Source organism: Anarhichas minor, unplaced genomic scaffold, assembly GCF_050575085.1.
Source record: "Anarhichas minor isolate MPS153535 unplaced genomic scaffold, ASM5057508v1 ptg000026l, whole genome shotgun sequence".
Taxonomy (NCBI): Eukaryota; Metazoa; Chordata; class Actinopteri; order Perciformes; family Anarhichadidae; genus Anarhichas; species Anarhichas minor.
Genome location: NW_027466472.1, coordinates 12,016,004 through 12,028,895, shown reverse-complemented (window position 1 = coordinate 12,028,895; position 12,892 = coordinate 12,016,004). Strand labels below are relative to the sequence as shown.

Here is a 12,892-nt window from a genome sequence, read left to right as displayed (position 1 = left end):
ATAATAGGCCTGTTTTGCATTAAACATTTCGACTTGTAGGAAAAGCAAAGCTTAATCGATGATGGATCTGTTCTACACCAGGACCCTGAAGCCTGTGAAGCGTAATGGAGCTCAGCCATAGTTTATTCTATTATTTAAGCTTCTGCTTCTACCATGCCAAAACGTCTTGTGGAAAAAGGCCCATTATGTGCTTTATCAGTCTATGTATTCTCTTTTCTTTCTAGTGATTATGAAATCATTGTCTTGTATTGTAAGAAATCAATCAACAGTAAAAAGCAATAAAACTGCCAATGAACAGCAAATCCATTTTGTCATGAAGTTTTACTCAACAACTCTGCCCATCGCATTAGGAATTTATTAACAAGTTATGATTTGGTGTGTTTAGAACAGATGGTGGGAGCAGTTATGATATACAGACAGTAGGATGTATAGCAGTGCAACACTAATGTTAGATGTAAGAAAAACATACAGTATGTCAGTGAATCTGTATTTCTTATCAACACACCCGTGCACTAACAGGCACAGTTATAACTGTAAATACTTTAAATAAGCAAACATTTCCACCATCTGCTGTGTTAAAACCTTGTGTACTTTGGGTGTTTCGCTAATGCTTGCACTGCATCGATATTTGTGCCCTTTAGTGGAATTCCGCTTAAAGTATGCTCGTCTGTCTTCCAGTAAGACCATGTTTCAGTAGGCAAAAGAAAAGACATGGAAGAGGAGGGAAGGAGTGAACTGAAGCTGGGGGAATTTCCCTCTTAAGTAAATAAGTAATAAAAAAAATAAGTAAAATGAAATCTGAACTGAACAGAAGTACAACCAAAGTGTTGAAGTTCAGCACATTATGGTGTTCCATTAACATACCAATATTCCATGGCTGTGAAGGCCTATTTATAGACCAGGGGATGATGAAGTGAAATACTGTGCCACACAGGGAACCAAGCTCATGTTCTCTTCCCGTTTGTTCCCGTTCTCTCTCTACCTACTTCTCTTTCTTTCCCTCCCTCTGTGACTTTATCTTCTTTCTCACCATCTTCTTTCTCTTCCTCTTCGTCATCCTCTATTATCATGAGCATATACAGAATATTGTACATTAACCTCCTTTCACATAGTTTAGTTGCTTTGCAGTGAAATTATGTTAGATTCAAGGGGTTACGGATAAGTCCTTCAATTCCATTTCTTTCTGATTTAAGCATTTGACAAAAGGGTTTATGGAACTGTTCATTGTTATGAGTCAACACAGCTGAAGAGTGACAGCCTTAACAAGAGAGGGTAAAGCCCCATCCGGCATATATCGCTAAGTCAACTGGATCAAGACTGAAGGGTGTCCATCGGAAAAGCAGGAGGAAAATATGCACACTGACACTGGCAATACATTAGTTGTTTAGTTTTTTTTTTTTAAGAAAGTCCAGAGGGGTTTGTTAAAGCTACACTTTATAATTAAAGTAACTCTTCCACTTCATCTGTAGTCTTTCTTCCACCTTATTCACCATCTTTCTTGTCCTCTCTACTCTCAGCTCCCAGAAAACTGCTCGACCCATCTGTCATCACTTGCCCACAGGAGTGTCCTGAAATGATGCCCTTCATTCAGCTGTCTGCTTCTCCACATTGTTCCTGTTTGAACAAGAAATTGTCGTACTTTTAAAAAATCTTTAGGTGTTTTAACATTCACATGACTGACTGCTGTTCTGGGTGTTTCTTGTATTGTTACCACCATGGAGGTTATATTTGGACCCCTCTTCAATTATCTTCTATTTGCTCCACACCTGTGGCCTCTTTATAGAAACCACACAATATTAATATTTAGCTTTCCAGGAGATTGTATCATATAGTATACAATAGTATGATGCTTTATGATGCAGATGCTGTTTTATGGTCTTTTTTTAGAGACTCTGACCCTCTGCAAACGACGGAGGGCAGCGATTCCCCCAAATGTTTGTCACTTCTGGCCACAGTATCATTGCAGGCTCAGTATTTACAGTGTCAGTTAGTTCATTTTGCCAATTCCTCAGATTTTATAGGTTGCAATAAGTAAAAATAGAAAGATCAAGTCAGTGACTGTTACATGTTGAATGTTACAAATATTATGTATGAAATAATAAATTCATTATTAAACAGCGCATATAGACTGTGTTGGCACATTGTTATTAGCACCCACTGACTCATGATAAAAGTCACTTATGGATTTGTCACAACCCGGCTCCAAGGCTGCAACAACAGGGAGATAAGACGAGTGGAAAGTAATAAATAGACATTTATTTAAAGTACCAATAACTAAACAAGCAAACAATCAAAACAAAGCAGCAGCCGTGTCAGTGAAGAAGAATCAGAGAGGAGAGGAGCACCAGCCAAAGAAGAGGGGCAGCCTTTATAGCTGGCACCAAACCAGGCTCAGGGATCACCCATCAGTGGCCGATCAACATCCTGAAAGACAAACTGACAGGAAACAGGACACAGACCCCTGGTGGAAGGGAGGGGTCGTCACAGATTGTTGAGACCTCTGACGGATGCTCTCTACCCTCCAGACCTGTTTGTGCTGCCTGCTGATCTGCACGTGTGTTCATCTTGTATATTAGGTGAGGTGATTAAGCTGACAGACGTGAAAGACTTCCCCTTCCACCTGTGGCTCATCTTCATCATTTGTGTGTGCTACTATGTTGCTATGTTCCCCTTTATTGGACTGGGACAGTGAGTATTGCATCAGGGCCACCTCACACTTACACACACACACACACACACACACACACACACACACACACACACACTCACAAACTCACTTCCCTCTAGTGGTCCTCACATATCTTTACATCACTTAAGTAATACACCCAGAACATTGTCTCGTCAGTCAGTGCCTCCGGTTCTTCTAATCATATTTTTAGCACATATCAGTTGTACATTGTATGCACTGTGTTTAACCCTGACCATTCCAGTGATGTAGTAAAACATTTGTCTCCCTGTGTTCTTATCACAGACTGTGGCTCATACTCACTACCTCAGTTGGGAAAATGTTATCAAAATGTTAAGAGTAACTTAAAATCATGATTTTTATGACCTCCCAAAGTTCAACTTCCCACTTTGTTGCGGTGATGTAGAAGTGTACTCTAGGATGTGTCCGTACACTGTGACATCACTGTTTGCTGGTTACAGGTGCAAAAGAGCACACTTCCTGAGAATACCTATAAGTGATGTGGGGCATTGGCTAAATGGAGTTGAACCACAGAGAGTAGAACTCTGCTTTCCATTGTGGTGTTAAGTTGCTCTTTAAAGGCCAGCACGTGTAAGAAGACCGTTGTGTGTGATTGCACATTCAAATGATCACACTGTCATACAGCCAGAATCCTGCTGCGCTCCTCACCGGTCGCTCATCTGCACTATGGCGGTCTTTGCTTAACTGACAATGCTTGTGTTAAATTACCAAGTGTTACCTGTTATTGAGCTGTCTACAAGAAATGACATGATGGAGAAATTACAGAAGATCTATTGTACAATCAAAGACAGAACCGTTCAAAAAATGTCTTTTTGTAGAACCTAATCACATTTGATACAAGATTATTAATGGAACAATGACATCTAATTAAACACACATTTTCGAAAGTGTATAAAATCTCTTTTACTAACTTTTTCTTTGGAGTGTTCAGGGTGAACACTGGTATTTCTCAAGGCTGGATGCACACACACACACACACACACACACACACACACACACACACACACACACACACACACACACACACTCACACACACACAAATGCAAGCACTTTCCAAAAGCTTTTGCATGTGGGCCTGCACAGCATGTTTTACCAGTTTGGGGATATGAGCTGGTCAGTCCTGTCTCCTAAAAATTACGTTCCCCCAAAACTAGAATGCATTCTCAATTACGTTTGACCATAAACGTATTTTCTCCCTGATTACGTTTGTGTTTGACATAGCATTTTAGTTTTGGGGGAACGTAATTTTTAGGAGACAGGGTTGCAGTGTGTGTGTGCATACCTGTGCACTGCTGCTTTGTTTTGATTGTTAGTGTTTAGTTATTGGTACTTTAAATAAATGTCTATTTATTACTTTCCACTCGTCTTGTCTCCCTGTTGTTGCAGCCTTGGAGCCGGGTTGTGACAAATCCATAAGTGACTTTTATCATGAGTCAGTGGGTGCTAATAACAATGTGCCAACACAGTCTATATGCGCTGTTTAATAATGAATTTATTATTTCATACATAAGAATATTTGCAACATTCAACATGTAACAGTCACTGACTTGATCTTTCTATTTTTACTTATTGCAACCTATAAAACCTGAGGAATTGGCAAAAGGAACTAACTGACACTGTAAATACTGAGCCTGCAATGATACTGTGGCCAGAAGTGACTTTAAGAAGTGACCCTTAAGGGCTCGTTAAACTCTTTGAAATCTGAGATTACAGAGTTGAATAAGTCTAAATAAATGTTCTTTATTTCATAACATTTTAGAAGCTCTCTTTCTCACACACACTCACAAATGCATACAGGCAGTTTCCAAAAACTTTTGTGAGCATGTGGGCCTTCACAACATGTTTTACCAGTTTGTGAATATGATCTGGTGGACCTCCCAACACACATTCTGTGTGTTCTATTGAGCTGCTCAGCTGGTTATACGGTGATGAAGCTGAAATACTGCGATCAGAGAATTTTGAAATAGGATGTTTTTTTTAAAATGTATTGTTAATCTATCTGTTACTATGTTGATCAGTGTTATGGTTTTACAACTGGCAACTTTACTGTTAACTTCTGTAAAACTGTCTAATTCAGCTGAATGTAAAGAGCTCCTTCCCCACGGCTGGTTCGGAGGTCTAACCAGAAGAAACAGAAGAAACAGAAGAAACAGAAGAAACAGGAGAAACAGGACAAACAGAAGAAACAGAAGAAACAGGAGAAAAAGGACAAACAGAAGAAACAGAAGAAACAGGAGAAACAGGAGAAACAGAAGAAACAGAAAAAACAGGAGAAACAGAAGAAACAGGAGAAACAGGACAAACAGAAGAAACAGAAGAAACAGGAGAAACAGGAGAAACAGAATAAACAGGAGAAACAGGAGAGGCTTGTTAACCCACATTGAGGTTCTATAAAACCAAGCTGTTCAGCTGAGAGGTATTGTGGTGAAGACTCTTGTTTCTGCAGAGAAAGGTAACGTAGTGTCTCTTCTGAATTTTTAAAAATGTGACTTTATGTTTAAATAAAAATGTATTTAAAACTGAGATGTTAAATAAAGAGTAAAAATGTGAAACATTGTAAATGTCAATGAATATTCATGTTATTTCATCCACCTCTTGAGAACTTATTTTGATGATGCAAAATTCTATTCATATCCTAAATGTAAACAACTTTCCTTACAGGTTTGAAGGTCCCGTATCTACCATCATGATGAAACTGGTAATGTATTATGTTTTTGGTTTTTGTCAATGCAGATTTACATGTTCTGTATGCAGTATGCTATATTCTGTGATTGTAACCCTCTTGTTTTCTTTAATAGTTAAGTGTTGCCATTTTGGCCGGATTCTGCTTTGGTAGGCTCATCTTAATAACTGCAATAGTGAAGATCAAATGTACACATTATGACTATTCTATAATCAGAAATATGCACTGTAACAGTAAACTCTGTTTTTCCTAAATTACCTTTACCAGCAAGCAACTGGGCTACTCCCGCCCCCACAACTCCAACGCCTGGTAAGAGATTATTTTCAGTGGCAATCCTGATATTTAAAGCATTCATTGGTTCAATTTGTATAGAAAGGTCATTCATTGTTTTGTTTTTTGTTTTTTTTATAACTCCATTCTCCATGGCCTTAATACTATCCCACCCATATTCATAAGCAGATTCTACCTTTTTGTTTTTACATTTATTTCATCTCTCTTTTAATTTGACCGATCACAACATGTGCAATTACTGAAAGATGTCAAATGTCTTGTTGTTAATTTGTCTAAATTCAAAAACCTTGGTCCAGTTTGCTGGACAGGCTGGTATAACAGAGATGACCCCAGTGGAAATGGAGACTCGGAGCTTTTGACACACCTGTGGACAGAATACCCAGGAGAAATCTGTGATATTCCTCTGGATTTTGAGGCTCGTACCTCTGACACAAATACCACAGCCATCCTCACAGGAGATGTCTTCTATATGTAAGTTGACTTATAGGGAAATACTTTAAAATGTTGCTAACAACCACCAAATAATAAATCCATACTTCTCAACATTAAAGCTCATAGGGATGGGTCAAATGCAGAGACAAATTCCCCCCTTAATGGGATCAATATAGTATAATAAATTAAAAAATTAAATTAAATTAAAACATCAAGATGTAGTACCTGGAGCTGCTGCTTAAACAGTGAATAGGAACTAGATGCACATTTACATTAGATAAGATGTAATTTTAATGAACCCCACGAGGAAAGGCTAATAGGCACATAATGTCTAAAGGTAGATCATGTTTTTAACATAGATCAACAATAATTTATTTCTTCAACATTGTGCATCACTAAAATTAAGTTCTTGTTTTATTTCAATATGGTTTCCTTGCTTTAAATATTATATTGATTCACTTACTGCTTGGAATCATATTTCAGCTTGAGTCCAATCCACGGACTCGTTTGCCTCAATCATCAGCAGGACTCTGAGACGTGCCATGACTACGAAGTCCGGTTCTTGTGCCCATGCTAGGAAGGCCCGACAGCGCTTCGTAGACTCTACAGCAAACACTGCGATAGATAAGAAGAGACAACGTTCAAATTGTGATCATTTGAATTTTTGTTAGTTTTTTCTTTCATGTTATATTTTATTCTTATTTTGCCAGGTGGAGGAAGTGTAATAGGTCTTTTTTGCATTAAACGTTTAGACTTGTAGGAAAAGCAAAGCTTAATCGATGATGGATCTGTTCTACACCAGGACCCTGAAGCCTGTGAAGCGTAATGGAGCTCAGCCATAGTTTATTCTATTATTTAAGCTTCTGCTTCTACCATGCCAAAACGTCTTGTGGAAAAAGGCCCATTATGTGCTTTATCAGTCTTTGTATTCTCTTTTCTTTCTAGTGATTATGAAATCATTGTCTTGTATTGTAAGAAATCAACCAACAGTAAAAAGCAATAAAACTGCCAATGAACAGCAAATCCATTTTGTCATGAAGTTTTACTCAACAACTCTGCCCATCTTATTAGGAATTTATTAACACGTTATGATTTGGTGTGTTTAGAACAGATGGTGGGAGCAGTTATGATATACAGACAGTAGGATGTATAGCAGTGCAACACTAATGTTAGATGTAAGAAAAACATACAGTATGTCAGTGAATCTGTATTTCTTATCAACACACCCGTGCACTAACAGGCACAGTTATAACTGTAAATACTTTAAATAAGAAAACATTTCCACCATCTGCTGTGTTAAAACCTTGTGTACTTTGGGTGTTTCGCTAATGCTTGCACTGCATCGATATTTGTGCCCTTTAGTGGAATTGCGCTTAAAGTATGCTTGTCTGTCTTCCAGTAAGACCATGTTTCAGTAGGCAAAAGAAAAGACATGGAAGAGGAGGGAAGGAGTGAACTGAAGCTGGGGGAATTTCCCTCTTAAGTAAATAAGTAATAAAAAAAATAAGTAAAATGAAATCTGAACTGAACAGAAGTACAACCAAAGTGTTGAAGTTCAGCACATTATGGTGTTCCATTAACATACCAATATTCCATGGCTGTGAAGGTCTATTTATAGACCAGGGGATGATGAAGTGAAATACTGTGCCACACAGGGAACCAAGCTCATGTTCTCTTCCTGTTCTCTCTCTTACTCATTCTCTACTTCTCTTTCTTTCCCTCCCTCAGCGGCTTTTTCTTCTTTCTCACTGTCTTCTCTCTCTTCCTCTCCGTCCTCTATTATCATGAGCATATACAGAATATTATACACTAACCTCCTTTCATAGTTTAGTTACCAAACAGTGAAATTATGTTAGATTCAAGGGGTTACGGATAAGTTCTTGAATTCCATTTCTTTCTGATTTAAGCATTTGACAAAAAGGGTTTATGGAACTGTTCATTGTTATGAGGCAACACAACGAAGAGTGACAGCCTTAACAAGAGAGGGTAAAGCCCCATCCGGCATATATCGCTAAGTCAAGCTGGATCAAGACTGAAGGGTATCCATCGGAAAAGCAGGAGGAAAATATGCACACTGACACTGGCAATACATTAGTTGTTTAGTTTTTTTTTTTTTTTTTAAAGAAGTCCAGAGGGGTTTGTTAAAGCTACACTTTATAATTAAAGTAACTCTTCCACTTCATCTGTAGTCTTTCTTCCACCTTATTCACCATCTTTCTTGTCCTCTCTACTCTCAGCTCCCAGAAAACTGCTCGACCCATCTGTCATCACTTGCCCACAGGAGTGTCCTGAAATGATGCCCTTCATTCAGCTGTCTGCTTCTCCACATTGTTCCTGTTTGAACAAGAAATTGTCGTACTTTTAAAAATCTTTAGGTGTTTTAACCTTCACATGACTGACTGCTGTTCTGGGTGTTTCTTGTATTGTTACCACCATGGAGGTTATATTTGGACCCCTCTTCAATTATCTTCTATTTGCTCCACACCTGTGGCCTCTTTATAGAAACCACACAATATTAATATTTAGTTTTCCAGGAGATTGTATCATATAGTATACAATTGGATGATGCTTTATGGTGCAGATGCTGTTTTATGGTCTTTTTTTAGAGACTCTAACCCTCTGCAAACGACAGAGGGCAGCAATTCCCTCAAATGTTTGTCACTTCTGGCCTCAGTATCATTGCAGGCTCAGTATTTACAGTGTCAGTTAGTTCATTTTGCCAATTCCTCAGATTTTATAGGTTGCAATAAGTAAAACCAAAAATATCAATTGAGTGACTGTTACCTGTTGATACCTGTTGTAAATACATATTCTTATATATGAAATAATAAATAAATTATTAAACACCCCATATAGACTGTTGGCACATTGTTATTAGCACCCACTGACTCATGATAAATGTCACTTATGGATTAATGAGAACTCTGATGGATGCTCTCTACCCTCCATACCTGTTTGTGGTGCCTGCATCCACCAGACACACGATGGGCTGCACTCTTTTCCTCCTCCACACCCAGGCCCGAAGCTTCTGGCGGTGCCGACCACAGCCCAGAAAGTAGAGGAGAGGATTTGCGCAACAGTTGAAGCTGACCACAGGCTTCAACACTTTGAAGGAGATCATGACCACGTTGAGAAGATGACAGTCTCCGGGCAGGTAGACCCTCACAAACAAGTAGACGGTCCGAGCAATGTGATAAGGCACAAAACACATCACAAACATGAGACACACGACCAAGAGTGTGGAAATAGACTTGTTGTGCATACGGGCCGTCCTTGCGTTCGAAATGCGGTTCGCGGCCCTACAATAAAGCACCGTCATCGTGGAGCAGGAACAGGTGATGACTACGAGGAATGGAATCAGAAAACCAACTGTGGCTAAAAACAGCCCGTAGGGGAAGTACACCTTAAATTCCCCCGGGTTGGTCATTTCAAAGCACACAGTCATGTTGTTGATGACGCCCGTGTGCGCAAAGACCAGTGTCGGTAAAAGCTCCGCTGTGGCCAGGACCCAAACCGAGCCTGACGCGAAGAGGGCGAGCTTTTTGGTCCTGAGACGCACAGCGGCGATGGGGAAGCACACTCCGAGGAACCGGTGCACGCTGACGCATGTGAGAAACATCATGCTGCAGTGGAGGTTGACGAAGAAGAAAAACCTGACGCTTTTGCAGACGACGTTGCCGAAGGGCCACAGCTCGCCCATGGCATTGCTGATGATGAGAGGGGGCAAGGCCAGCACGTAGAGGAGGTCCGCCACGGCGAGGTTGGTCATGTAGATGACCGTGCTGCTCCAGCGGCGCGTCCGACCGCACACGCACCACAGCAGGGCACCGTTTAAAGTCAGGCCCAGCAGAAACACAAGGCTGTAGGACACTGGCAGGAGGATCCTTTGGTAGTAGTTAGTCACTGGACAGATTTGGAAGTCCTCCATTCAAAAGTTTGATAATTAGGAGGCCTTGTCACTTTACTTAAATGACGTAAATGAATATACCAGTTCTACAATCTGCAGCTCACCTAACTGCTGTGTGTACGGATGACTGTGTGCTCCTTTTATATGCATGTTTGTTCAACGTGTGCGTCCCTCCTGTTCCCAGCCCACACCCGTGTGATGTAAACCAATATAGCGCCATATCTAGGGCATGCGCAAATAGATTGGCGCACCGTGAGGCATTTCATGAGCCCGCAATAATGGACTAGATACCGTAGTATGCGATTGCCCTTCCCCAGAGAGAAGGCGTGCAGAATAATCAATGCTGTGATTAGACCCGATATAGCAAGTTAAATGACACCATCAACACACACACACACACACACACACACACACACACACACACACACACACACACACACACACACACACACAAACGCACACGCGCGCACGCATGGGCGCTGTATAAAAACGCGCACACGCTCAGCATCCCATTGGCTGCGAGAATTTTCCAAGTGTGGTCTCTCTCCGGCTGCTCCCGACTAAAAGTGTTCATCTCTGTCTGACAGTGAAGCGAGAGAGAGAGAGAGAGAGAGAGAGAGAGCGAAAGAGAGAGAGCGCTCGTCATGCTAAGGAACGGCACGTACAGGTTAGTGTCACATCCATCGACTGATCCGTGTCATTCATGTCAACAGTGTTTATTTAGGACAAACGAGAAGCTCCAGTACAGGCTGCTCCGACATGCACTGATGGGTGATAGACATCCTGCATAGCGTTACTCCTCTGCAGCCGCACAGGGATGAGTATAGGCTACAGGCTGTTCACATACCGGCTTATAGCGTGTTTCATTTTCGTTGGAGTTCTTTTTGTGTGTCCTAACTTGGTGCGGTGTCCTTCCAGAAGCATGTACCAGGGAGAGGAGGCGAGGCTGCGCAGCGGGAGTCTGGCTGTGGCTCGGGAGAGGAAACACCTTGCTCTGTGCATTAACAACCAGGTAACTCAGGAGAGAGCAGCAAGACAGTCGTTCTTACTGTAAACTGGATTATGTCATTACCTGCTGGGAGGGTATTGCGAATGGGTGACGGTATCTTCTCTTTTGGCGAGGGAGCATTTCAGCAATGATGTAATTCACTTTCTGATCTTTTTTTAGGAGCAGTGTGTAGTTTACGCTTATACTGCTCATAAGCAAAGTCTCTAAGCGGGAAAATAAGTTAATTGACTGTAAAAACATTACATTTATAGAGAACTATGATTCTTTGCAATATGACAACATTTAGGCAACTATTCCCTATTAATACAACATATATCAGCAACGGACAGTGGAACCCAAATCTCTCCCCTATACCTTCATGTGTTATTATTAACTGCTTTGAATATTGATCCCCTTATTCACCCATTCAAATGGCACAATTGACTGAATTCAATTTGGCTTGGGGAATTCCTTTTTCCTGTTGGCTTTAATTAAGGCCTTTGAAAGATTTATGTCTTGGCAGCAGCTGAAAAGGTCTCATTAAAATACTACATACTGTACCTCCCGCTACAAATGACTTCACAATCAGCAGGGAGTATTGAGGGTAAAGCTGAGCTGAAACGACTGAGGTGGCATGCCTTCCTCCTCAAGATGAGGCCAGAGCTCATGTAAAGGAATAATGCATGTTTTAGAACCTCAGGTTTGAGGAGAGCATGTTGCTGTAATTTACTTGATAATGTAAATCAGTTTTGCTGGAATCTAACAGAAGTCGATATGTTTTCTTTATGTGCTTGGGTGAGTATAGGTGCACAAGTTCACCTGGTTGTATTGAGCTTCTGAATATTTAATACTATGTGATGTAGTGTTGCGCATTATCGGCGGCTGGGGATATTGAGCGCATGAGCTCTGAAAGCACTGTTCCATCACAGCTTCCGACTTACTCTGCAATATATTATGATGGTGCAACCCTGTCTCACTGTCTCTCTGTCTCTTTCTTGTCCATTGCATGTTCACTGGAACTTTCTCATTTTGACTCCAGATTTGTTCCAATCCGTTTACACTGCATCACTTGACAGTTGAATTTCATTATCGCTCTCCAAAAATGACTTTTCCAAATTGATACAGCATTAACTCCATGAGACGCCATGTCAGAGGAGGTTCATATGAGAAGAAGCTTGATGAAGAACTAACCAGTAATTGGCGTGTGAAATATGAATGAGGATAGAAATGCAGGTTATTGGATATGGAGGCTGCTCCACATGCTGCATCTGTGTGAGTGATTCAGATTCATTGCCGAGGTGTGAACCCCCTGAGAAACCCATTAATCCATCCAGCTATTACTCCATAATCAATGGGACAGCTGCATTTTACGGCCACAAGGCCTTGTTGTTAACCATTTTACACAGAGCTTATTTAAACAGCATGCCAACGGGGGGTCACGTTTAATGGGATTAGGCATGAAATATACAGTACAGGTGATATTGTTGACACAGCACTTGCAAGTGGAATCTTGAAATCATTAATCAGTATCATGCATGAAGCCCATTGTTCCTAATTCAGTCAACATGCGGTAAACAGTTTATTAATGAGCAGAAATCCAGCACACAGAGCTGTCATCCAGTCCCTGTACAGGGCAGCACCAGTTCCCCCCACACTAACCGTGGGAGTCAGATACAGCGCTCTGTAATATATAGAGTGAGAGATGTGCATAGAGGGAGTGTGGCGCCGGGGAAGGGTGTCATATTTCAGAAGTGCATTATTGTCTCTCCCCCCAGTGGGATAGAGAGAGCTGTGCTGAGTGCTGTTTGCGCCAGCTCACTCAAACGCTCCGCGATTGAGTCGTAATAACCCGTGCTGGAGCAAGATGAGCCTTCACAATGTCA

General features: G+C 40.9%; 2 protein-coding genes across 3 annotated transcripts in view; one reads left to right on the top strand and one right to left on the bottom strand.

Moving 5' to 3' along the window:
- Positions 1-9,052: 9,052 nt before the first annotated feature.
- LOC142958954 (P2Y purinoceptor 3-like) lies at positions 9,053-10,042 on the bottom strand. The gene has a single exon (XM_076100022.1). The coding sequence runs from the start codon at positions 10,040-10,042 to the stop codon at positions 9,053-9,055; it is 990 nt and encodes a 329-aa protein (XP_075956137.1).
- Positions 10,043-10,665: 623 nt separating this feature from the next.
- schip1 (schwannomin interacting protein 1) overlaps positions 10,666-12,892 on the top strand; it is a 183,842-nt gene continuing 181,615 nt past the window's right edge. For both annotated transcript variants that reach the window (XM_076100927.1, XM_076100926.1), the window contains exons 1-2: positions 10,666-10,688; positions 10,940-11,033. In XM_076100927.1, coding sequence (XP_075957042.1) covers positions 10,666-10,688; positions 10,940-11,033 — 117 coding nt within the window. The remainder of the gene's footprint in view (positions 10,689-10,939; positions 11,034-12,892) is intronic.

Bases quoted from the DNA above. Each gene is read 5' to 3' on its own strand.
- LOC142958954 (XM_076100022.1), bottom strand. From the start codon at position 10,042: ATGGAGGACTTCCAAATCTGTCCAGTGACTAACTACTACCAAAGGATC.